The 26,271-nt window shown below is 40.6% G+C and overlaps 2 protein-coding genes across 7 annotated transcripts in view; one reads left to right on the forward strand and one right to left on the reverse strand.

Annotated features, from left to right (window-relative positions):
• Nucleotides 1-62: 62 nt before the first annotated feature.
• Nucleotides 63-24,292, forward strand: LOC308182018 (uncharacterized protein). Of its 5 annotated transcripts, none has more exons than XR_013941639.1 (10): nt 63-5,617; nt 8,707-8,759; nt 8,864-8,941; nt 10,007-10,103; nt 10,869-12,890; nt 13,714-13,866; nt 14,745-14,796; nt 15,708-15,850; nt 17,884-18,024; nt 23,927-24,292. XR_013941639.1 is itself a non-coding variant. In XM_080565988.1 (10 exons), the coding sequence occupies exons 6-10, from the start codon at nt 12,860-12,862 to the stop codon at nt 17,892-17,894; spliced, it is 390 nt and encodes a 129-aa protein (XP_080422114.1). In that variant the 5' UTR covers nt 63-5,617; nt 8,707-8,759; nt 8,864-8,941; nt 10,007-10,103; nt 10,869-11,011; nt 12,761-12,859; the 3' UTR covers nt 17,895-18,354. The 5 variants fall into 5 exon arrangements, 4 of the variants coding, with proteins under 4 accessions (XP_080422114.1, XP_080422111.1, XP_080422112.1 ...); XM_080565988.1 differs by lacking the exon at nt 23,927-24,292 and having other exon boundaries at nt 10,869-11,011; nt 12,761-12,890; nt 17,884-18,354; XM_080565985.1 differs by lacking the exon at nt 23,927-24,292 and having other exon boundaries at nt 17,884-18,354.
• DCBLD2 (discoidin, CUB and LCCL domain containing 2) overlaps nt 16,071-26,271 on the reverse strand; it is a 44,918-nt gene continuing 34,717 nt past the window's right edge. For both annotated transcript variants that reach the window (XM_080565484.1, XM_080565485.1), the window contains exons 10-15: nt 24,410-24,557; nt 23,885-24,058; nt 22,883-22,976; nt 22,474-22,523; nt 20,273-20,410; nt 16,071-19,221 (exon numbers count right to left, since the gene is read on the reverse strand). In XM_080565484.1, coding sequence (XP_080421610.1) covers nt 18,779-19,221; nt 20,273-20,410; nt 22,474-22,523; nt 22,883-22,976; nt 23,885-24,058; nt 24,410-24,557 — 1,047 coding nt within the window. In that variant the 3' untranslated portion in view covers nt 16,071-18,778. The remainder of the gene's footprint in view (nt 19,222-20,272; nt 20,411-22,473; nt 22,524-22,882; nt 22,977-23,884; nt 24,059-24,409; nt 24,558-26,271) is intronic.

Here is a 26,271-nt window from a genome sequence, read left to right on the forward strand (position 1 = left end):
ACATACTAGAGCAAGAGAAGGGAATGTGGCATAGGAAAGCTGTGTGACACTGTCAAGTCTGCCTTTAAAAATGTATCAGGCACTTAGGATCTTACGACCTTTGACAGATGGCCTCTGGTGTGAATCTGTTTGCAGCAACAGAAGGTACCGTTTCCTTTAATCTGTGCTTCATAATTGAGACATGAGCAGTGGAAAGTGATGCTGCTCAAGATCATAACCTGGCCTGTTGGTACAAGCTTGCTCCATCAATGTTTTATGTTGACGTTCTGGGCTAATGCATGTGTCTGCTTCCACTCTTCCTGGTCAGGGCCAGTCACCTCCATCAGCAAGCTGCGAAAACAGGGTTCCAGTATTTCAAACCATTGAATCTGAATCTGCCAGGGGCTGTGGGTGAAAACTATCCCTCAGTGGACCGGATGAGACAGGGCATGAAGCAGTATATTTAACAATGCTTAAGCTCATTAGTCTAAATCACTTCTAACAATGAGACGTGCTCCTAAACCTTCTAAATGCTTTTGAAAATTGAATCCCATGCAGCCTTCTGGAAGGCCCTGATGGGAGCTGCTGCCAAAGCTGAACTCAGGATTTCTGGCTCCAAACAGACCACAGGACTCTTTTTTTTCCTTTTTTTCTCCCCCGTTCTCTCTTTTCTTTTTTTCTTTCATTTTTTTTAAGTGCTCTTAGAAACTGGCTTTCAGGAAATGATATATCATCTGGGTGTTTAAGTCACAGCACAATTGCCATTGATGTTATTTCTTTGTGGAATATCTGGTAAAAATGTTAGTAAAAGGAGACTGAATAATGAGGTATGTATTTCAGTAAGTCAGTGTCTACGAGAAAAAAAAAATATTTAGAAAACACAGTCTAGCAAGCAGCGTTCACAGTATGTCCTTTATCTCCCAGAGGTTTGTGCAGGAACCTGGCTCATCTCTTGAAATGTGCAATGTCTTCAAACTCCTCCACAGGGAAAACCTGTCTTCAAAGAAATCTTCCTCTGTCTATTATTCCAGAAGTTATCTAAGTCTTCATTTATGAAAATAAAAGTTCTTTTTCATCTTACCACAACTTTAAACACGTCTTCAATCTTTCTTGTACCCTCTGAACATCAGAGTCCTTGGAAGCCACTACTTGAGCTCAGGAAGTTACTGTTGTTAACTCTGAACAGCTCTGCAGTGTCTGTCTTGTCATTTCGGATAGTGCTGCCTACTCCAGAACAGTGGGGATGGCAGTTTTGATGAAGTACTCACAGCAGATGTATTTGGACAGAATCTGCCTTGCTCAAAAAAAGGATGGAAAATAAAGTTTTAGCAACCTCCTTATGCTGCTTTTTGTGCCAGTGCTACAGCTCTGCTGTTGGTCTGCCCCTTGTACCAGCACTTGCCTTTTCAGGATAATTTTGTAGATGTAGTCCTCTACCTATATGAAATGTTTATTGAAATTGTTTTATGCTGCCTCTGCCTTACTTCTTCTGCAGGGGCTGAAACAGAAGTGAGAGTCCTGACTGGAGTACTGCCCTAACAACTGGATAGTAAAAGCCATCCTTAGTGCGTTCTTATTGTGGCATGGATCAGGGGATAATCCCCTTCTGTCGTAAGCGGCCAATAGCAGCAGAAAGCATGATTTCAGACAAAAATCCAATGTGAGTTTGAATTAATTTATTCTGGCTATTGATTATTAGATCAAATTTGATCAGGGAAAATAGATTTGTAGAGCAGAGGTATGAAGGGACCAGAGACGTTGTAGTTTTGTTGAAGTGTAACTTAGTTTTAAAGTACCTGGAGCATCATAACCATGCTGTGCCTTTGGCAATTTTATAAATTAATATTATATGCCTTGAGTAAAGGCAAAGAGAAAAAAATAAGTGCTGATAAAATTCTTCAAAAAGTGACTTTTAATAAGTTTATCTATAAAGCATACTTCCACCAATACTAAGTAGGCCTTTTTATATGAGATAATGTACGTAAACTTGTGGATTTGGTACAAAGATATCCTGGTTTAAGATTGCTGAGTCAACTTAAGAGCAGCACCTGGTAAGTGCAAACAGGTAAGTCCCTGTTTTTTTGTTTGTTTTTGTTTTTGTTTTGTTTTTGGTCTCTGGTTTGTTGTTGTTGCTGTTTTATATATATATATATATATATATAAAATTTGTTGTTGTGAAGATGGCAGTTACACAGTTACACATAGGAGAATTTTATCATCTGATGTTCCGTAGTTGAGTTTTAACAGTGGCAAAAAATATCTGGAGGTAGAAAGATCCCTATTTTGAAAACCTTATATGCAATTTAAATCTCATTTCTAAATTACAGAGTGGCATAAGAGAGAGCTGTATTTTAATGTCAAAAGCTGTTGTGCTGCTTTTGGTTGCCAGCTCCCTTTAGGGTTCAATTTCATTAATGGTATATATATCTGCATCTATATAGAGAGACATAAAACTGAAGCAGGAATTATAGGATATTTCAGTAGCCCTTCAGTTAAAGAATTTTTCCAAGTCTTTTTCAGGCTTTACAATTCCACACACATACATCCAGTATCTGTCTGTCTTGCTTGTTTGTTTGTTTGTTGTTTGGTTGGTTTTTTTCTGCCTAAACATAGAGATTTGCTTATCTCATCTAAAAAACTAAGGGATGAGCCCTTCATGTGAAACAGATTAGCATGATCACAGACCTATAGAATCTGGAAAAATTAGTTACATGCTGAATCTGTTTTATATAAACAGCTGTGTTGCATTGTGATATTAATAATAGTATGTGGATGGAGCACCATGTATTTTAATGATGCATTACAGTGTTAAAACCCATTTCCTTTTTCTAAGAAATCAAACTAATACCAGAGTAAATTCCAGGAGAACACTTCAGGAAAGGGAGGGCTTGGAAACTTTTGATAATGTTCGGATTTGAGTTTACATCAGAAATAAGAGAAAGCACTTGCTTCACAGTATAAGAAGGTGCTGTCCTCCTTGGTTGAGAGCAGTATGGTGTGAAGTATGGAGAAGGCTGGTTTGAAAAGAAAACTGTGCTTTCACATGGAGGAAGAATGGTGGAAGGGGCAAAGTACTTTATTTGCTCTTGGATAGGAGGCAAAGAAATTTGGCTGAGATGCCATAGGATGGTGTGTCCTGATGTGATCTATAAACCCCATATACCTTTGGGGAGCAGTCAAGTTAAGTAAACAAAACTTACTGGTTTTCAGTGGATGGTACGTGCACTCTGAAGTACAGCGCTTAGTTTTTGAGATAAGGTGTTTTGACTCAGTTCTCTCTAATTGCATTATTCCCTACAATTCCAAGAACAATTTTGTTATGAGCTGGGAGTGCCTTGGGCAGCTGCCTTTGCCTTGGTGGCCTGTTTGCAAGGGAGGGGTTGTTGAGCAGTTTTTGTTTGCTCTGTGTCCTGCTCTCTCCCCAGGCTATGGAAAGCCAAGCAAAGGGAGAGTGGGGCTTGTTTGGCTTTTGCTTACATTTCATGAGCGCATGAGAAATTTTTCTCTCTTTCCCCATATGGCCAGCTAGGAGAGGAAAATGACAATAGGGCTGTTTGTGGTCCAGTGCAAGTAGAGGCAATATTAAATGGTATCAAATAGTAATTGCCTTGCAAGTTGCATACCAGTTGGGAAACACCAAAAACCAAAGTTGCCAGATACCCTTGTCTTTTTCTGGCTCCTATTAGATGTGGTGGACCTACAGCCTCTACTGAACACAAGAAGAGATTTTGAGTAGAAGTATCTTTGGGAGAGGATTGCAGGTGGCTCTTTCTCCGTTACTGTTAGGTGGGAGGAACTGTATAACTGTAAAGTCTTTCTTGGGCCCAGGATTAGACTTTCAGGCTTCCTACTGCAGGGCTGTGTTTTGGAAATGGCAGTGTTTGAAATGGCAGCCAGGTCCAGGGCTCATTGGCAGGGTGACCAAGGTGCCAGAGAGTCTGGGGGCAGGAGCTGGCTGAGCTTCTAAATTAAACACCTGTCTCCCTTAGTAGCTGCGGGTCCAGGGGAAGTATGGTTCATTTTGGAAACACCTTGCTTTGTTGTTGTATGTTTCCTTCAGAATTAGTAGTTCACAAGAAACTACTTGAAATGGTTTGGTACGGATCAAAAAATGGTCATTTAGTTACACTCCCATGCAATTGCAGCCATTGTATCTGTGTTAAAGTGCCTGAAATGATCCCTTCCAAACTGAAACAACTAAAAAACAACTTGTAAAAAAAATGAGGTTTTCTACTGTATCAGATGCAGCTATCCCAAGTTATCTGCCTTTTTACCATCATGATTCCTGTGCATCATGAGAAGAAAATGTTCCATTAACAGCTCTGCTAACCCAGTTATAACACCAGGGGATTCGGGGTTGAAGATTAGGTTAAAAGTTCTTGAGGTTTCTCAGATTGCTTGTATGAATCTCTGGGCTTTAGACAGACTGTATTGTTAGCAACAGTGAACCTGAACGCACTGTAAGAAGAAATGTGTCAAGAAAAATGGGGTGGTTAAAAGGAGAAGGGAGGGAAGTAGTGTCTAACCCTGCCCATAGCCCCAGTTGTCATAACAAGTTAACATTTTGGGGGACATGTACAAAGCTGCTGTCACTGCCTCTGAGGTACAACATGGCAGCTATTATTTTATTTTTATTATTTAGACAGTGCAGAGAGAGACTTCACAACAGCTCAGGACAATAATAACATCTGCAGCTCATAACACCCCTCCCCTCGGCGGGTGTGCCAAGGAATCTGTCACAGCGGCAGGGGACAGCAGCGCTGTGTCCCCCAGTGCCAGTGGAAGCCGTGATTTAGCACTTGATGCTGGTGGTGCTTCATCCTGGTGGGTGGCAGAATGTGTCTCAAGTGGTGTAACGAGGGTACAGTTCCTGCATGGGCTGGCTTTCGCTGGCCTGTGCCATCCAAGTGTGGGCCGTCCGAGCGGCGTTCAGGACCCCTCCGGGGCGTTGCGCTGAAATCAGTGTGTGCTGTCAGGACGTCTTCATGGCTCGCCACGCATCGGACCTAGCTGGTGGTCTGAGTTGCATGCAGAGATAAATTACAGAAAGTTAGAGAAGGTAAGGGAGTGTGAAGAGCACCAGGGCAGCGCTATGTGACTTAGCAGCATGCAGTTTATTGTGGAGGCTGATAAAATGATGTATGGTCGTAAGAACAGCAGTCCATGGACAAATCAAGTGTGGCATGAATGCTTTTGTTAACTCATTACATTTTGCTGATCTTAGTTCAGGTCTTTGCAATTTTATTTACAAATGGAATTTACACAGAAAGTGTCTTTTGGAGTACTGTCAGTTCTGTGAAACTTGCTTCGGTTTATACTGTTTTTTACCCTGGTTCTGTGCTCAGTGTGTTACTTTGACTGCAACACTGTTACTTTAAATTAAAATCTCTAAAAGTAAAGAACAGTGCAAGAATAATCAGTGACTAATCAGCCAAACATTACAAGAATTAGACAGCCTATAAAGCAGTTAGGTTTCTGTATCTAAGGTCTTTCATACTGTTATCTTCTGATGATGATGAGCCAGGGCTGGAGATGAGAATTTAGGACAGACAAGCATCAGCTGTGCTCACGTGTAATTTTGGTGTCAGCCATCTCTGTCCTGACTGCAGACTGCATGAGGTTTTCTTTGCTATGTTCGGTAAGGAAAAAAAATCTAGTACTTAGAGGCAAATTTCCATGTTATAAGATCACAGTTTCTGGGTCTCATGAGATCTAGCAACGATCACAAAGTATTTCGACAAGCTTTCTTCATGCATTTCTCATGTCGTTTCTGGCTTTGCAGTTAATCATAAAAAAGTCATTGATCCTGAATGAAGTTGATGAGCTAAGAAGTAAAGCTATGGATAAGATTTTATCTTTGCATATTTTTGTTACTGATAAAATGAATTAAATGCAAGAATTGCTTAACAGATGTATAAACTGCAATTGTGCCAATGACTTTCAGGCTGTAGCTTGAGGAATTTATCATTCAGATTTCTGAGTTCATAACTTCACCTCAGGCAACCAGCGGAAAGCCAAGTCTTAACTAAAAAGGTCAAGAGTTGCTTTTCAAAGGGAGGTAAGAAATTTAGAAGACAGTGCTCAAGCCTTTTGGGCACTTTCATCATTTTTGGCTTTTTCAGGATTTTGATTGAAATACAATGGAATGTCTCACAAAATGTAAGTAAATAGACTACCTTTTAAAATTGGGGGTTTGCCCTGAAACTTACCTGTTTTGTCAGGAATTCTTGTAAACACCGAAGAGGTGATAGCGATCATGTTGTAGAAAGAAATGAGGTAAAAATATGTCAGGTGTAACTTTAAGTGTTCCTAGTGTTCTGAAAGATTGATTATTTTCAGGAATGACTTTGATTCATTAACTGCTTGATGAAAAAATACTCCCTTCCTATGGGGTGGATATAATTTTAAAGTTTCAGTAGTGTACCAAAGGTAACGGAGTTGTCTCTATTTTGGATCCCAGGCTGTGCTTCTTTTATAAGAAGTGGACCAGTAGCTCTTAAGTGACGAGGCGGCCTGAGCCATGTATTTTTAATGCTGTCTTCAGTCTGTCTGGGTCACTTCTGCTTCACGTAGTTTGTTTGCCTGATGCTGGTACTGAAATAGCACAGTATCAAGAAAAGCAAGTCGTAGCAACCTGTGAAGCTCACGAAGCCTGTTTTCCCTAGGCTGCATGTCATCCCACAGCAGGAGATTTAAGGGCTGCTCAGGGCTGGAGCATTCAATATGGCTGGGTGGACTTGGCCAGTTTCATGTTTTTACAGAGCTGTTTCTGGAGGCTTTCCCTGAGTGGGAAAGTAAGGGGGCCTTCGTTCTGCATTTACCCTATGGATTTCATAGATGTTACCACTGTAAATACCACCAACATACTGGCAAGTTTTCTCAGCTAAACTTCACTCATAAGTTAGCATGAGGAGGATACGTGCAGGCTGAGCATGATTCCTCTGGAAATCAATGAAAAAGGGAAGCCTGTTGTGTTTAAGTACTTGTTCTTCAGACTTTATTGTGCTAAGAGTAAAATGCTTGCTCTTTTACTAGGAAAAGGTGGTTGGTTGATGCTGGGTTTGTCCAAAACTGCGCCATACTGCGGCCGTGTCCATTTTTAATGGGACAGAAATGTAACAGTACTGTCAGCAGAGCAGCCCTGACTTTGGCAGCTGCGGTGCCCGTCTGCCGGGCTCCCGCTTGCCCCTCGGGGCCGCCACCCGTGCAGGTGGCCGGGGGGCGGGCTCCTGCGCCGATCGGCGGGGCGGAGAGCCAATAGGGGAGCGGCAGGCGGGAGGACAGGTGCAGGTTGTAGCCAATGGGGGCTCGAGAAGCTGGCGGAGCGCGGCGGCAACGGCGGTCACTCGTGGAACGTTGTCTGAGGCGGGAGGAAGCCGACGCCATGTCAGGGGGCGGGCGCTGGCGGTTGCGGAGGCGTGAGTGGACGTTGGGCTGCGCCTTGCCTGAGGGAGCGGGTGAGCTCTTCTGGTGTGCCCAGCGCTGGGTCCGTGGGTACCAGCCCCCGCGAGTGTCCCAGCGGGAGCCCGTGGTACTGTGCGCAGTCCCAGTGTTGGGTCAGCCCTGCTTCGGCCTTGCTATTTTTTATATTAAAAAAAAAAAACTTTTTGTGTCTTTCGGCCGGGCCAGACAACAGCTGGTTTGGACCTAATGTACAAAGGGCCACTGTGCTGCAAGCTCAGGGACTCTCAAATCGCAAGTGGTGCTGGGCAACAGGAGTAACATAAGACTGACCATTTCTGCATCCATCTAATTCAGTACCAGTTTTCAGTGCTGGCCCTGTGCTAGGAAGGAGTGAAATGAAAGCCTGGCAAAAAGATGATACAGTGTGGTAACCGCATCCAAGCGATCACAACCAACGCACCACATCTAATCTGGTATCTTCCAGGCTGAGATTTGCGTCACTAAGTCAACATGTCTGCATCTGTTTTAGCTATTCCAGATACCTTTATACGGATGAGGCATATTTGGGCACCGTTTATTGTTCACTAGAAAAGAGCCAGGGAAATTGTTTTGTTTTGTAAGCCTAAAAAATGTATGCTTCCCTCCAAACTCGATTCACATGTACCATGTGTGAGCCTCACTGGTCAATGAAGTGTCTGAGAGGAAAATGCTGGATTGATCCTGGCGTTTGCCAGACATTTGCTCTTTCCTTTTTTTAGTAGAAAATCCAAGAAGTCTCTGATTCGCTTATTTTTAAGGCCTTTTGAATATAGCTTTCATCAGAAAATACTTTTGTTAATGAAAAGATATACTACTAACGTATCTTAATAATATTAATAAAAGTATAAGAGGTTTTTAATAGAAATGATGATGTTCTGAGCTGAACAATACCTCATTTATTTGATATGAAACCAAAATCAACTGAATTCTGATTATGGGTAATTATAGCTTTAAATGGGAAAATATTTTTTTAAGTCTGACTCAGTAGGGATTTTTATAAGCATTCACCATTACATATTTAGATTATAAAATCAGGATCTTATTTTGCTAATCAGCCTCAAAGTAGCTGGTAACAGAATCTGCTTGTTTTGTTTCCATGGTGTTGTCAATGCTATGAAGAAATAAACTTCGAGTTTGTGGCAAAACTGGCTTGCAAACATATAGGGAAAAAAATGAGTAAGACAGTGGCATTTTTATATAAGTGGTTTGTACAGAAAAAATGTTGTTTCAGGTGTTCTTTTTCCTCAAGTTATGTAAAAATAAGGTCTTGTTTTTATTTTTCAGAACTTCGTAGCACAATCTTGAAATAGAACTACTTATAACATATAACTGTCTAGGTAAGCAAGTATTGTAAATACATTCTTCATGCATGTGTTTATAGATGACAAGATAAAGAAGATTAGCGTTTTAATGTTAAATTTCTATTTGCTTCTGTGTGAAGCTTCGTGGTGAGAAGACATGCAAACCATTTCAGCTTCTGTGTGATCAAAGTCTGAAGACATGCAAAAAGGAATACCAGGTAAGCATTTTTTTAGCTCGTTGAATTAAGATATTTTGAAAATATCCGTGTTTGAATTGCAGATTTTGAAAATAGTTTCTCAACTGCATCTTACAATGTAAAACGAAAGGAAAAAACAACCTTGTTGAAATAGTGTTAAATTGAACATACAGGTTTTTGGAACTCCATGTGTCATTCCGCTGTCTCTGAAAAGTCCCGCATCAAAGATCCTGCAGAAAACTGATGTTTCAGAAATAATCGTTTTTCAGAAAAACATCCCCAAAGTGAAATAAATCGGCATTGTTCACACAGGAAAACAGCATCCTCATACCCTCCTCTCTTTGTATCAACAAAGTAATTCATCACTAGAGAAAGTTTTTAAGCTGTGGGTTATTTATGAAGGAGGATTCAAATGGTATAGTTGGGCCTACTCATTTGAACTGCGATGCACCTATCCTCCAGACTGATAAATCAAAGAAGTTATTGGGGGTGGACACTTAGAGGAAAACAAGTGTCTCAAATATATATTAAGGAAAAAGATTAGCTATGCCAACATATGTTAGAGTCTCTTGATGTCCAAAGTGCTGTTGGCATTACAGAAAATGAAAAAGCAGTGACATCATTTACAGCTGAGGCTAAGGGAGGTTATCTTCTTTGAATTTATGGGAAGGCAGGTATCGTGACCTATGCAAAAAATATTTTTGGAATTATGTAATGCTAACTCAGTCATACAAATGCCTTATAAAAAGTCAAATTTGGAAGTAAGCACAAGTTTTGATAATACTAATATAGTTGTATTTAGAGCGGTCTTTGAAGTTGACTCACTGGGAACTCATTTTTGCAGGCAGCGTTATTAGTGTTGAGTATCATGTGGCTATTCATTTCATTACTGTATGCATTTAAAATCTGATGCGGATGCAAAAATCATTAAAACTTTTGGAATTACGAATAATGTAATGTTTCAGTCTCTCAGTGTGGACAAATTTAATATCTGCCACTGTTTTAAGTGGGAATACTGCCAGTGGAAGTGTAGTTTTATGAGAGAAGTTTGGTTTAATAATCAACATTTTTGCTTGCTTTATGTAGGAGACAGTTCTTCGTGTACATGGTTCCATCTTTCTCTACTGGGTAGAAAAAATACTGGGCAGCGTTGTTTTCTGCACGTGCTTTTCCTGGAGGATTTGTGAGTGTTTGGAAGGCTGCTCTTCTCTAGTAATTAATGTATTATTATTACTGTAAGAATCTCTAAAATATTTCTGTTGTGCAATTTACCTACTGGAACTGAACACTGCATACTGTATGTGGTGCATGCCAATTTATACGGTGTTTATTGTACCAGCTACGACTTAAGACAGGATGCTGCGTAATTATTTGAGGATAGTGACATGAGGTCTTTTTGCACGCTTTCCTGAAGGAAGATGACTTTCAAGGGTTGTAGTTAAAATGCTGTTATGTGGGCTGAGAGCTACGAACCTCGTTTTGGCTACCTTTGTACACCAGTGAGTTTTTGGACCAGTTTAATGCTTGTTGCATGAAACCGGGACTGGGAAACCTCTTAAAGTTGTGAAACATTTGAGCTTCACTGAGGAATACAAGTTTTTACTTCCAATTGATCAGTCATCTTGCACAGAAAGAGACGCTGGATTAAGTTTCCTTTTAATATAGGTAGCTTAGGGACATCCTCTGGGATTTCATTTTTTTTTCCGCCATTTTAGTTTTTGTTCCAAAATTGTTGTCATAAAATCTGAAGAAAAAGGCAGAGGCTTTTTTGCAGTATTTAATCTCAGTGTCTGGAGAATGTTCTTGGTTTTGTTCTGCAATTGCAGTCCTGAATGAGTTCTGAATATATTCTGTCATACCTGTTTCATATGTCCAAATGAGTTTACATTTGTGTGTGTGTTTTACAATGCTGTTATCTCTGATACAGAATACTACTTTGTCTTCACAGCTGGAGCTACAAGCAAATCGTGAACCTCAGCAAAGGTCCCTTGAACCAGACATTTTCTCTGCTGTGTCATGAGATTGAACAGTACGTCAAACAGCAGTTCAAGACAGGTACTGTTGTCATGTCTTTCTGCACTTCCGTTTAAGGTATCATTACATGCTAGACTGTAGTGAATGTAAATCATATGTTTGTCTCAATTCCTACGCAAATTCTGGAGCAGCTTTGTGATGGGGTAGAGCTCTGTGTTGGATTTCCCTGCACCTCCACTTCCCATGAGGTCCCTAAAGAGCAGAAGGGCTTTTCAATTCAAAATCCTGGAGCAACTGAAAAAGGAGAGAATAAAGTGACTAAGGCAAAACACATAAAGACATGATAAGTCCTGTGTGTTATTGTAGTGTAGGTTTCAGCTTGGTTCAGGCATCAGCTTGGTTTCAAGCTTGGTTTCCGTGCTGCCTGGCTTTGGCACTCTCCAGCCTGCTGGATGCTCTGGTGACCACTTGTGCATGGTGGCGGTGCCTGTCAGCAACCCGCTCCTCTGCGTGGGCTCTGGCTGAACTGCAGGGCCCCTTTCAGAGATCCTCCCCTTGTGCCTTGTCCCGCCCTGCAGCATGGAGGCTGCACGCCTCCTGGGAAGGCTTAGTTGCTTCCCCTTTCCAGAGGATACCTCCTGATGTGGCGGCATCTTTTTCTAAGTAAATAGATAAAACAGATCCTGTTAGCCATACTGTTTATTAGAATGAACTACAGCCGGAACAAGCCTGAGTGAAACTGCTAAAACATTAAACCAAATGCATGACATCGGTATTTTAACCCAGGCAGAGAAGTGTGAGACAGTCACCATTTGTTAGTTTTGGTGTTTTTGTGTAACAGCCTGTTCTTGTAAGAAAAACCTTTCCTTGCACAGTTACCATTCCAAGTACCTGAGTAGCCGTGATAGGCACCAAATGACCTTGACGGCATCTTTTCAACCACCAGTGGTAGAATTTGAACTGTAGATAATCATGAAACACCTTCATATTTTCTCTGGTCAGTTTCTTTGTAGTGTATTTTATGTGACAGACCAATCTGGTTTTGAAGTAATTCACAGGTCTTCTACTTGCACTGAGTTTTCCAGCTAAAAGTGAGGTTCTGCTTTCTCTCCCTTTGAAGTATGAAGGAGTATAAAATACTGCTGGCCTTTTTGGTTTGTTTGCACCCTGCTCTTAATTGCTTTCCTTATTGCCTCTTAGAGGTACGTGTGAAACTTGTCTGCCTTTTGATCTTAAACAGCTACAAAAATACTGTGTTAAAGGTCTTCATCGTTTAAAATTCCCTCTGCTCTGTTTTCTTTGTAGCCATTCCTCAATTGTTCCTAATCATTGCTATGAAAAACTCTTTCCCTTGTCTCTTTGTTTCACGAAATGCAAAACAGATAGCTTTCTCATGACTTTGGCAGCTAAAGAATGTCATTTAACTGGTGAACAAGGTTTACCCTTTATGCCATCCATGTTGATATTACAAACCTCCACGGCAATCAGGACTGCAGGATTTTGCAGTTGTTGTCATGTCAGGGAGTGCAACTGGCTTTTCAGTACTATTAATGCAGACTCGGTGTGTGCGGTGTGTGTGACAGATCTTCCACTGCGCTTTTTTCCTCTCTCTGCCTCCACCTGCTTTCTTTACCAAGGAGCTTCGTAAGAAGCCTTGGCAGGGGCTGCATCCTTATGCTTTGCTTGCACTGAAGGAACTACTTGACTGACCACACGTCTTTTTCAAATCCTTTGTATTGTCCTTTCTTGAACAAGTTGAGACTTTCTGCACTATTTGCTCTGCCCTTTCTTTGCCAGAAGTCAAAGGCCAATTTCAGCCAAACTTGAAAGAGCATTCTTACACTATTTCTTTTTTCCTTTTTAAAGTGGATGGCTTGGGGGTGAAAACCCAAAGGAGTGCTTCCTACTGCACGGCAGCAGTCTATATTGGTACGTACAGCAGGCAATGGCTCTCCTACTGATACAATGGAAGAAAATACAAAAATTTGTAGAAATGGTAAGAAAGTAATTCACACTGAGTGAGAAGCTGTACAAGATGAATGGTGAAAGTTGCTTTTTTCCTTAATGTGAAATGAAGTGATTATTGGTGCAAAAATTTCAGCAGCTCATCGGTGGTATTTTTTAGTACAGCTGAGGACTTTTTGTGAGAGCAAAGGAAACCTATATCCTGATTGCCTGAGTGTGTATGTCGCTGTGCTGTTAGGCTGTTCTGGTGACCAGGCTGTGAGGTCAGCGCCTCCCTCAGCACTTGGGTGTTTGCTGCACTTAAGAGAGGCCAAAGCAGCTTCCAGGTGCAGCACCTGGGTTGCTACTAACTGTGGAGCTACCGATATGCCAGAGCAGCAGCAGGTAGTCACACTGCCTGCTGGACATCCCACTTCCCAGGTGAGACACTAAGACAAAGGCTTACAAATCACTACAGTCATTTACAACTTGAGATTTAACTTTGTTACCAAATCCTGCTTACAGCTGCTACCCATATTAGCGATGTGGTCTATTTCAGAGATGGGTAAAGTGACCTGACAAAGCCATTTTTGCAGAAACAAGATTGCTCTTATTTATTTATTTATTTATTTATTTAATGCAGAAAAAGTCCAGCAGGATTTATGAAGGTAAAGCAGTATAGAACATATCTTTGAATCTATTTTTGATGTGTTTCAAAATAAACCTTCAGAATGGTTTGCATTAGACCTATTTCTGTGACTTACTTAAGAAATACTTGGATCAATTGTCCGTGCATTTTTATCAACTGTTTTAGATGCATATTAGATGTTTTATACACAAAACACTGATTCTTTCTTTCTGCTGTTAAAACTCAGGTTTTTTTTGTCTCAGAAAGAATCGTGTCCTAGGATATGTCCAATATGGAAGAGCCTCCCTGAGCAGAATGGTCTCCGGCACTCATCTAGTCACCCAAAGCTTGCTTTGGAAGAGCTACAACCATGTGAAGCTGCGCCATGTTCAGGAGCAAGGCAAGTGACCTGCAGGCACTTAAGAAATGACATAAGGTTTTATAATAGGCCATAAATAAACTGTCTGACAAACATGCACTAGTGCAAGCAAGCTGCAAGATTAGATAATTATTGCTTGAAGAAATCTTTGGTTTTCTACATAATCTGTTCACTCTGAATAGTATTGCTGCATTGTATTAGTGTGAAACCTGACTGTAGGTTTCCACTTCGACTTTCTTCTCCAATAGCATCCGGACTGTTTTGGACCCTGTCTTCCTTAAAACCACATACAAAGGTCAAAAAGCAAAAGGAATTGCACTGTTATTTCTTGTTAAGTTTATTCTTAGGTAGATTGCAATTCCATTGTTCTTTGACCATAGAGTTGTGTAGTTACTCTGACTAGTTTCAGCATGCAGACAGAAGTGCACCTGAAAGTTGCTTCTGCCATTTAAATGTGAATACAGGTAGAAGTTATCCTTCCAATTTCACATGCAGTACTGTCATTGCCTGTGAAAACAGCGTTTTCTTTCCCTTTTTGCAAGGCAGCAGAGCCAGCAGTTGATATAAACAACGTGGTGTGCTAAAAACTAACACCATTTTCTCAAGTTTTTCAGATGAGAATTTGTGTGGTTTCCTAATATTTTATAGCTGTGCATTTCAAAGTTGAACCATGGTGTATTTGATTGCATTATCTATAACTGTTTGAAGATCTACCTAAGAGAAAGTGTGATGTGACAACTTACCAAGCTGGCCTTCCCAGGATTGTCACTTAACATACACTAAGAATTCCTTATTGCTACTCTCCTCACAGATCAGCAGCACACATTTTGAGTAATGTGTGTTTTTTACTACTAAAAGAAAGTTGAAGTGTGCAGTAGAGTGACAGGAGTTTCCTTCAGCTTGCAGAGACACTCCCACTGCAGGAGGAGATGGATTTACTGAAAGTGTAAGGTATGTTTTGTTCTCATCAGTATAAACGTATAACAGTATAAACATGAACACTCGGTGTTATTAGGGCTAATGGACAAATTTTGTTTACATGTAAGGTTTTACGTTTTCAGGAACTTTTTTTTCCCTAGCATTAATGCTCTGTTCGTGTAGTGAACAGAATACTTTGCCTTTTAACTTAAGCACTTCTCCTGAGTTTTTGCTATTACCTCCCAGCATTAGTGGAAAAGTAACAAAAAAATAAAAGATCGGTATTTCAGGAGACTTGCATGCACAGTAAGGTATGCAGTACTAGGATGTTTGCTAATTCTTAAACATTTTCAGAAATGTAGATACATTTCTGCTTCCATTTTTTTTTCTGCCTCCACTTCACCCAAGATGTGGAAAACCTTAAATGTGAAGTTGAGACAGCACAAACTGCAGTATCAGCTTTTATTACAGGAAAGTTGTTTTTCCCACAAAGTGTATATATAACAAGGTGCAGAGACATCTAAGGAAATAGCATGCGTTCTGCCTTACACAGTTAACCTGTCCCGCTTGAGAACAGGCCTCCTAGAATGGTGGTCAGTGCATGCAGGGAGGCTTGATGTTGTCTGCTGGTAATGGTGCAAGGAGTATTTCAATTTGACAAATCCAGGACTAAGCTATTTAGGATCCAATTTTAACCTTGTACTTGCAAAAAAAAAATAATTACGATTTCCTTATTTTAGGAACTGTAGTGCAAGAATTAAGGTAAAGAATGGGCAAGTTTTGAAAGCAAAAGCAGGTTTTTTTGTCAGTAATTGGAAAATATCTACGGTCTGGCTGACTGCTAGTACAGAGGGGGTGGTCTGCTGATTGGTGCTGAGGGACTGTCTCTGCCCCTAAGCAGCGGGTTGCACTGGACCAGAGCCTGACTCTTTGGACTAACACAGGGCAGCTGCCTGCAGGGTGTCTCAGCTCGTCGTCGGAGGGGAGCGCAGTCCCAGTGTTCTGCCAGCAGCTAACTCCAGGGAAGAGCCTGCCTGCAAAATACCGCTTGTCCCAGCAGCAGATTTCCGCCATGAGGAGAGCTCTGGTAAGTGTCAGTTTACTGCTTCTAATGGTTGGTGACATGATGAGGACGGATTCCTCCCTGCACTGCCTGGCTGCTACCTACACCTACTGCCAGGAAACAGCATAACGTCACTCCTGGAGGCAGGGAATGGCCCAGATGTAGCATGGTAGCTAAAAAAATAACCCTTGCATTTCCAAACGAGAGGTTATTGAAAGTAGGTTGTCAAATACAGACATTCTGAGCATGATACGTATGTACAATTTATTTAAAATACTTTTTAACATACATTAAAAAACTCACTATTTATACAGTCTAATTTCTAGCAACATATACAAATTCTGAGCAACTACAATACATGCTGAGGTAAGAACATACATTCTGGGAGAATACTCAAGCCAAACAAGATTGAAATACATTTTATATCCATACGTCTTCACATGTAAAAAAGAGACCCATTAAATGTACCTCTGCTTGCATTGCACACAGGAAAATGCTAACCTTAGGTGTGTCATGCAATTACATTTGGGAATCAGTGTTTAACAGTTCATAGCATACATCTTAAACCCAAATGTTCAATATTCAAACTTATCTTAGCCCTAGAAGATAAAATTATCAAAGTTGAAAGCAGGGAGCAAAGCACAAGACCCATTTCTTAAGAAAACGAACTTAATTCCATTCTTAAAGTAACCATTCCAGTCAACAGCTTAAGCTGCTCAGGTAATGAAACTGCATTTGGTTGCTTGAAAATAACTCCCTGTACAGAAACTCTTTAATTCTTACACCTTCTTAGCCTACAGTACACCCACAGTTTTACCATATCTGGCCTACGGTAAAAATTAAATGCAGATTTCCAAGAGTGTTAATTTTATTGACTTGAACATATCCATTCATTTTTATGGCAGAATTTCTTTTTCTAAGCCTAAAAGCTTTAAATGTTTCTTAACTTGGCTGGAGTAAGTATGTCACAGCTTGGTGCAAACATAGCTTTCTGCACCTTTCAAATAAAATCAGGTAATTTCAGAGTCATAATTGCTACCGATGAGTAAGAACATATACTTACCTGATTAAGCAAAACTATAAAGATTGCAAACTAGCTTTATCAAGCATAGAATGTTTCAGTAACATCAAAAAATCCAACCTGTATGCAGGAATTTCCTTTTTCATTACTAGGTCCTGCATACCAACCTTATTTGCCTATTCAGATTTAGGCTTAGACTCCCACATCTAAAAGATGTATCATTCTCATGATCAAAAAAAAATGTAGAATTGGGTTTTAAGGTAGCAGAGCATAAAAATTTGGTTTACTGAGTTATATACAGCCTCTGTGCAAAAAAAAATTTCAAGTGTTAAGTCAGGATCCCATACTGGTAACAAACACATGGTGGCAGTCGGCTTGAATAGTATTTTAATTTGGATTTGGATGTTTTCCACCCCGTGTAAAGTCCATGGGCAATAAACAAGGCTGACTTGAGTTATATCACAGAAACAAACAGTAACCATTAAAGTCCATAAAACTGGGCTAGTGTGCAGCTAGGGATTTTCACATTTATAAATTAATTCAGCATCCTCCCAACAGTGCTGTTACAATAGAAATTAAAGCTATTTAAGATTTTTTTTCTACTACTTGTTTATGTTAAAAAGCTGTGCTTTGTTTCTAACAAGATAAAAAGTGACATCCATGTTGTTTTCATCTTGTGATTACCTAGATAAAACTAGTCTACGTTATCTCAAGTAGAAGACTGACTGCAGTAGAGAAAACTGGAACATTCAAAAAGATACAAATTCAATTAAATGCTTCTAAAATTGACACTCTTTGGAACAATAATTGTTCTCGGCAAAGGTTTTGGAATATTTTATACTTCTGCTAAGAACAATCATAAGAAAAGCCCTAGGGCCAAAGTTTTCCAATTGTGCTAAAATGTACCATATGTGCTAAATGCATGTATTAACACAAACTATGCACCGTTAGAGTATTTGTGTGCTTTCTCAAGCACTCACAAAAGTATATACATATCTTTCTTTGTATATGCTCACATCTTAACGTACAACAACAGATACTGCTTGAGGGAGCGGCAACGTCTCTGAACTCAAGTCACCTCGAACACCTGGCAGCTTCTTGCACAAGTTTGAATCGAAGGCAGACGCGAGTCAGAGCAGCCTTCACTGAGCAGGGAACACACAAAAGCAGTTGTCAGGTGAGTTGCTTGTAAAACTTAGACTGTACCTACCATATCCCTAGAAGGGAACAAGAGTGAGTGGCCTAAGGAGATGAGGCAGAAAAGAAGGTGGATTGTATAGGCAGCAAACTCGAGTTTTAGAAGGATAACAACAATCATGAGAAATTTGAGGAACACACAGGTTGCAATAAGCAATCCTGTGAACAAAAGCCAAAATAACAATTTACTATCAAGACTATTTTATGCTGTGAAGTTAATGGGATTTTTGCCATCAGTCCTGATATTATTTTTAGAGTCCAAGGTTGTACATGCATTTTGTAAGGTAAAATTAATTTTAGGAGCTATAGCGCTTACGTATAGATTTTAGAAAGTTAGGAGTTTTGATTGTGGGCTTTTTTCCACTCAGAAGTAGTACCATTAGCAAGAAATTATTGGCTTTCGTACTTTAAACAGTTGTTTTTCCCAATTTATCATTCACATCTATGAATTACTGAAGCTAATCTTGAAGAATTCTTCTCTCATGTCTGGCAGACAATTGTACAGTAGTTTAAAAAAAAAAGTCCATGGTTTTTGCAAGAGACAAGCTGTCATTATATATACAGCTTAAGAAAAGGCAGAATTACTGGTTTCCCAGACTTCAATGCCACATCTTTTGGTTCAACATTGTATTACTTAAGACTAACAATATAAAAACAGTGTGATTAAAAAATGAAACCATCAGCTGGCTTTTAAAAACAAGCCACAGTTGCCTTCATCCTACCTTACGCGTGAGCTAACTTAGTTCTTCCTTACTCCCGGCGGAGTGGGCCGCGCTCTGCGGTACCTGGTACACCAAGTCCTCTGCAGCACCTGGCCCCAGCTGCCCCTTGGGCGTGTCGTACAGCGCCTGCGCTGATGATGCGCTGTCTGTCCTCGATACGAGTTTATTGTAAGTTCCCACCGGCGGAGGAGCTTGGTTCCCTGCTGCTTTAAAGGTGGAAATGGAAGGAACGCCAAGAGGAGTGCTGGGGTGACTGGACATATCCATGATTATTGGCGTTGCGTACTCTGGTCCAGTTATAGGTAGTGGTTCAGCGTAAGCATGATAGACTTCTTGCACCGGTGAATTGTAAGGATCCAAATCAGCGTAGCTTGCTTCTTTCCCTTCCTCTGGTTTAAAGGTTGATCTCTGATGAAGCGTGCCGACGATGCCCCCTACCAGTGGCTGAGCATACTCTGTGGTGCGAGCACCAACAAAACAAAATAAAAATACACTTACAGCAGCAACACATTAATGTCAACAGCATCACAGAAATTACTGTCCTCGATAAAACCAGTGGTCAGTCTCTGTCCACCACAACTAGGTGCGTTCGCAAAAAAAAAGTCATTTTTGCACAATGGATAAAGCTGTTGCATAGCTTATGCTTACAACATCCTGATTTCTCAGGCTTACACTTCTTCCCTGGTGAGCTACAATTTCCCATGTTGTAAATCTGCTCAAAACCAAGTTTTTTGAAACATGCTTCCCTGCAAAATTAAAAGTAAATGAAATTATCCTGGCTGGCCTTGGATAAGAAGTGGTCCCTAGGGTGGAGGGTTTGTCCTGTGAGGGGGGGGAGCCTGCACGTGGTCAGCTGAGATGGTTTTGTTTGACAGCTAATCTGAATAACAAAAGCTGGAGGTGGGAAAACTGGCTAGCTGTGTTAAAAACAGACAAGCAGCCAAAGAGAAAATTGATTCTGCCTGCTGTGAAGCTGCAATTCCTGCTTGTCTGCATATTTCTGCTCTCCCATAAGCATAGAACCAAGGGCAGAGGCAGTCATCGTCCTCTAATGACTGGTTCACAAGCAAAGGGCACATGCTGTTATCAGTAATCCCTCGTTTTGCAGATGAAGAGGATGATTTAAGTCATATTGTCAGCATAGGAAACCAAATGCCACGTTTCCGATTTGTGCATAAAGAAAATGTGGTAACATTATTTACAATGCATGTAAATTTGGCTAGAGAGACATTCAAGAACAAGTACAGCAGCTTTCAGTTACTGCATTAACTTGGGACAGTGTCTATCCACACACATCATAGCATCAGTCAGTTAAGACAGATTTATAGTACTCTGAGAGCAGAGCTGAAAAGGTCTGCATTTTAAGAAATGCATTTACCAGCAGAACTACTCATTTCTCATCTTCTCCCCAAAGCAACCAGAAAATTATTAAACGTAGCCAAGTTCCTGGCATTTTTTGGCATTTTCTGTATATTGCATAGTCCATAAAACAACAAAAAAAAGTACCTGCAGATTCTGTCTGTAACACTGCTGGGACTTCTCTTGGTCTTAGCCGACTGATTTCACTGCTGCTGTAGCGTACAGGCGTTTCTTCGTGTTCTGCTGATTTGGTAGGGAGAAACTGCTTCATTCCTTTCCACCACCCTTTGTGTGGATTTAAAGAAAATAAAAATAAAAATACATCCATACTGTAGTTTAAGGTATTACACTGTTTTACACCATATCTATCTTTATTTTGCAGTAGTGGGCAAACAAATCAATTATCAGTACTTGCGTGATCCCATGTTAATGGGATACTTTATTGTTTTATGGCAGCCTGACGATTCAGAGGTGAAACCATCGCTGTCATCCCATCAACCTGTCTGACTGCTCCCACTGCAGTCCTTAGCACCTACAGACCTGCTGTATGAGGCAGCCCATGGGAGGGCGCAGACAGAGGTTCCACAGAGAAGTGTAACAACATTTTTTGATACTGCATTTTGCCAAATTTCAATGTACTTTTTAAAACAGACCCGCCTACTGAACATTTAAATTTAAATAAGTGGGGAAAAAAAATAAGCACATCTATCATTAACATTTAGACACAGGACATTATGACTCTAACATGCTAAAGCAACAGTGCTGCAACCTATCAGAAATCGACATGTAATAAATAAAAATAAGGTTGTTAAAAGGTTTCTTGTCTAAAGGATAAAGGTTACGCTTAAACTGACAGAGAACAAAAACAGCTGTGGAAATTTTCAGCATAAGGTCAGAAAAAGGAAGCACAGTCATACAGACAGTAAAAACCCAACTGCTGCACCACAGCAGTGTTCAGGACATTTGCAAAGCACATGCTGTGCAGTGGAACTGTCTGAACTTAAGTTCACAGATTCACAGATTTCTCTAGGTTGGAAGAGACCTCAAGATCATCGAGTCCAACCTCCGACCTAACACTAAGTACTCCACTAAACCATATCCCTAAGCTCTACATCTAAACGTCTTTTAAAGACCTCCAGGGATGGTGACTCCACCACCTCCCTGGGCAGCCCGTTCCAATGCTTAATAACCCTTTCGGTAAAGAAGTACTTCCTAACATCCAACCTAAAACTCCCCTGTCGCAACTTTAGCCCATTCCCCCTCGTCCTGTCACCAGGCACGTGGGAGAACAGACCAACCCCCACCTCTCTACAGCCTCCTTTAAGGTAACTGTAGAGAGCGATGAGGTCGCCCCTGAGCCTCCTCTTCTCCAGGCTGAACAACCCCAGCTCCCTCAGCCGCTCCTCGTAAGACTTGTTCTCCAGACCCCTCACCAGCTTGGTCGCCCTTCTCTGGACTCTCTCGAGCACGTCCATGTCCTTCCTGTAGCGAGGGGCCCAAAACTGAACACAGTACTCGAGGTGCGGCCTCACCAGAGCCGAGTACAGGGGCACAATCACTTCCCTAGCCCTGCTGGCCACACTGTTTCTTATACAGGCCAGGATGCTGTTGGCCTTCTTGGCCACCTGGGCACACTGCTGGCTCATATTCAGCCGACTATCAACCAATACTCCCAGGTCCTTCTCGGCCAGGCAGCTTTCCAGCCACTCATCTCCCAGCCTGTAGCTCTGCTTGGGGTTGTTGCAGCCCAGGTGCAGGACCCGGCACTTGGCCTTGTTGAACTTCATGCAGTTGACCTCAGCCCATCGCTCTAGCCTATCCAGATCCTCCTGCAGAGCCTTCCTGCCCTCGAGCAGATCGACACACGCAAGTTAATGTGGCACAGACAGCAAAGACAGAAAAGATACCTAAAAGGAGATGCAAGTAATCCCACGTGCTAATAGGACAGCGAAGAATGATAAAATTTGACACACCTCATACAACCAGTTGAAAGGTTTTTTCCAGAACAAAAGAAGTACCAGAAATATGTCTATGAAATGTATAAAAACATTCCTTATAAATGATTTTTTTCCTCTCTCCTTGTAATTAAGAGACTCTACACTTTGTTTACTAAAAAAAAAAAAGACTGCAGCTTTAAGCTTGAACAGGAGATATTTTCCATTTCTGAAGAAAATTCAGAGAACAGAGAAGTCTGTTCAGAAAGGAAGCGCTGTGTTCACTATCCCTACCGCCTGTGCTAGTCAGCAGTAGAGAAGTTTCTGCTAGTGGAAATTGTCCGTTACTGCAATTTGAAAAACACTTTACACCAAGAATGCTAAGCAAATGATATCATAAAATCATTCTGTTACCTGCACGATCCCAGTAAGGTAGATCATACGTGCCCTCTGTTTTTTTCTTGCTGTGAGAAAATAAAAAGTGTGTTTTATTATTCTGCTTACCAGAAGATGAATTAATGCTCAGCAACTGTCACCTTGGCTGTAGCTGGCCATCAAGTTTAAAGTAAAAGCACCAGTCTGCTGCTACTTGAGAAATCAGTTTTCAGTAAAAGCACTTAAAATGAAAATATTTAGAAGAAGTGCTTTTCATTGTGCTGGCTACTCAAATGAACAATTTCTCAGAAAGAGAACACAGTTCTGAAAAAAGTCCCTTCCAGAAGTGTGCACCAGGTGGTTCCTGTGGCAATCCATGCAGACTATTTCATTCCCACACACCAGACTAACAGTCATGTAAAGTACTTTTATTAACCCGTTCATTTACCGGTTTCTCCAGTGCCACGCACAAACTAAGATAAGAATCAGAGTAGTGAAGACCATCACCAGCACGGGAACCAGAACTGCTGCCAATGCCACATCTGAAAGCCATTAAATTAAGTGGTGTCAGACAAGAGTTTCACATAAATCAGTTCTTATTTTAAAAATTACTTGGGTAGAGCATGTCGCTGTCATGTATAACATCTAGCCCACTGTATCACCCAGCTAAGCTAAGCAACCCCACTGGATGCTCTCGCAGTTTAAACAGTAATTAACATCTCTCCTACATGTACGCGCAGACAGTATTTTTGAAAGTTTTCTCATCAAGATTAACAGCTTTGACCTAGTATAAATAAAATTTTCTATTAGAACAACGTATTTTGTTGTTAACAAAGAGCCCAGAAGTACACAACCACTGAAGTTTGAACCTCCTGTGAGAAGGAAATACCACAGTACCTTGGCAATTAATCACTATTTGACTATGCTGGCTCTTCACGTGACATTAGACGATCCTGTCACATTGCTATCCAAAGGACACTCCACCAGTGCCTACACTTGCAATGACCTTGCTCTCTGTCTGACAATTTTCTTTGATAAACAACAACGAGGATGCCAGATAGTTTTTGAATTCCATGCCAACATGACTGTTTCATAAAGGACAAGCTATGGCAAAAGTCTTTTGTCCTGAGAAATTACCAGATTAAATAACAAAGCAGTTACTTCTGACTAATTCTGAAGGGAAGTCCAAGTTGCAACTTCTCCTTTGGACAAAAAATTGTTCAGTAATTAAAAGCTGAACTCAGTTTACATGTAATATTTACATTCCTTAGAATATTGGGTTTGTTTCTGCATACATCTTTAATATACTGGTAAATATTAAAATTAAAAGATTGATAGTTTGCTATAGCATATGAAAATTGTCAAGAGAAGTTAAATTCGGAAAGCACACAACACATAGCAAAGTACTGTCAGCAGTTCCCAAACACTTCCACTATTTAAGCATGGGTACCTTTGGTTACACTTGGAGTCACTGTGGTGTTTTTTATTTCAGGTGTGAAAGTTGTTTTATCTGTCTGCAGCGACGTCTTCACGGAGTGAATGAAGTCATCACTGAAGTCATCGTTCTTGTCATTGTTCTGTGGTGGTGGTGGAGGCGGCAGCATGGTGATTTTAGGAGAGCGGACTTTAAAAGAAAAGTATTTGTAAGAAGAGGGTTTTGAAAAGCTAGTTTTACACAGTTCAAGTTCTAAATGTATCAAGAAAAGATAAATAATAAGGAAAAAGACAAGAATCAGAAACATGGAAAGCAAGTGACTGGTGGCTTTTGAAACACTTTCTAAATCACCTTGTTTACTCTGGAACGAGCTGTTTTCCAGGCTAAGTGTAGTAACTTTGGAATAAACTCAGAAGTACCAGTTACAGAAGGATTGCTCAGCTCAGTATTGTTTTCTCATTGAAAACATGCCCAGAAGTTAAACTTCACTGACACATTTCACTGCTTGTCTTGCAAAATTGAAGGGTTTTCAGTTCTTACCTATACTGAACTGACATCCTAGCAATTCTACTTTCATTGCAATTTTCTGGTGCCATTTTAAGGGGTTAATCCTAAAAAATCGCGCAATAATAGGTGGGATGAAATTATTACGAACTTCCTGGTACAATTCAGTGTTCCCTTGAAATACCTGGAAAAGAAGAAAAATAAAATTAAAAAAAGACTATGTTATACAAACTAATAGCAACTACAGAAGTAAAACCAATTTTGATGTTTCATTTAACAAAAATAAGCAGTGCAGAATCCTGAGAATATTTCAGCCTCAGAACTGTGCTGCTGCCTGCCCTGTCCCATGCAGAAGAGAAGCTAGTTGTGCACACACACACACGTACACACACACCTGCTACAGCCTTTGCCTTACTTCAAATAAAGGTACTGATGGGACCCAGGCAATGCCTACTGCTAAATAAATCTTGCATTTTTATGGCACTGAAAAATAATTTTAACTCAGTCCTTTCTTGCTATTGTCATTTATTCTTCAAACAAAGCAAGCAGTTGTGACACTGTGAAACCAGGAATTTACCAGTGCCTACACAGTTTACCCTGTGTAGTTGTTTAAGCATGGCCTGTCCTATGAATGGCTGTGGCATTTCTTAGGAAGAATTAAGAAAGTCCAGTATGTAGTCGCACTGTCCTCTAGCGGCTGCTATCTACAAGGACTGAACTCCAAGCAAAATACTATGTTAAGATTTATGTTAGGAAAGCAAAATCTTATCTGTCAGAAATCTCACGTGAAGCCATTTGATTATGGGAGAGAAAGGAGCAGAAATTGCCTAAAGAATGAGCTAAAGCTGGTCCTTCACTGCTGGTCCTCGCATATAAAGAACTTGGCCAATTTGACAACACAGAACTGTTTTGTCTGGTTGAAATTGGTTCTCTGGAACTCTGGTTGAGTCACCGTATGTATGATGCAGAGTAAGCACACTGATGAGCTTCTAGACACCAACAGGTTTTGCACCAAGCTGCTTAACACAATATATAACAGCCAGGCCAAATGTGCCAACCCAGGGACCCAGTCCATCAGTTTCTTTGGAGGACTGGTTCAAGGTCATGTCTTAAAGTGTTGATATGGATAATGCAAATCACGTTGGATGTAATTAAGAAGTGAATTAGACCTTACTAGCACAAACCCCAAAAATAAATGTTATAGAGAGTTAGGATTTTTCTGCTTACTCACACTACTATGTAAACATTAAAGTATCTTGCTACTTCTGAACAATTCAGCTTGTTGGTGTTTCATACTTCATACAAAAAATAGATACTGTAGGGTTAAACGACTGCAATACCCAACCGGTTTGAAAGAAAAGGATTATTCCAGGACACTAGCCATTCATGAGCCAAAACCAAAACAATCCCTTAGTAGTCTTTAATGGAGTCATGCCTTAGCCTCATGACCTACATGACGTGCATATCCCCACTCGCAAAAGACACACAAGCCCCATTACTATTACCACTTGAGCGTAAGAATTTTGGTTTGTCCTTACATAGTCAGTAATTGTCATCATGTTTGAAAGCACTGACTGATCAAATAAGTAAGTTAATTCTGTTAAAAAAAAAAAAAGGGTTGCTCATTTAAATACAATACTTCATGTTTGTGATGTATTATTTTTTCTCCATCTCAACTTAGTAACCAACATTTTCTTTTTTTTTTTTGTATCCAAATAACACTACCAAACTGACCGCTAGCCCCTTCGTGTTACTCACATCTAGGTAGGCAAACACGAGGTTATTTGCCTTGGTCGCTTACAGTCTGTTCTTCCCCAGCAGGGCAGATTTGCAAGCACACGGCTCTCAGTGACACTTCTGCTTTGAAAAGTGCTCTGAATTCAAGCTTGTTGTACCTA

Source organism: Anser brachyrhynchus (assembly GCF_964034855.1).
Source record: "Anser brachyrhynchus genome assembly, chromosome: 1".
In the NCBI taxonomy this organism is placed as follows: domain Eukaryota; kingdom Metazoa; phylum Chordata; class Aves; order Anseriformes; family Anatidae; genus Anser; species Anser brachyrhynchus.

What these genes read in the sequence shown, in the direction of transcription:
- LOC308182018 (XM_080565985.1), top strand. Translation starts at nt 12,860, where the DNA reads ATGGAAGAAAATACAAAAATTTGTAGAAATG. An exon ending in TACAAAAATTTGTAGAAATG is followed by an intron (nt 12,891 to 13,713) that starts GTAAGAAAGTAA and finishes GTTAAAACTCAG; the next exon opens with GTTTTTTTTGTCTCAGAAAG. An exon ending in GGATTTACTGAAAGTGTAAG is followed by an intron (nt 14,797 to 15,707) that starts GTATGTTTTGTT and finishes GGACTAACACAG; the next exon opens with GGCAGCTGCCTGCAGGGTGT.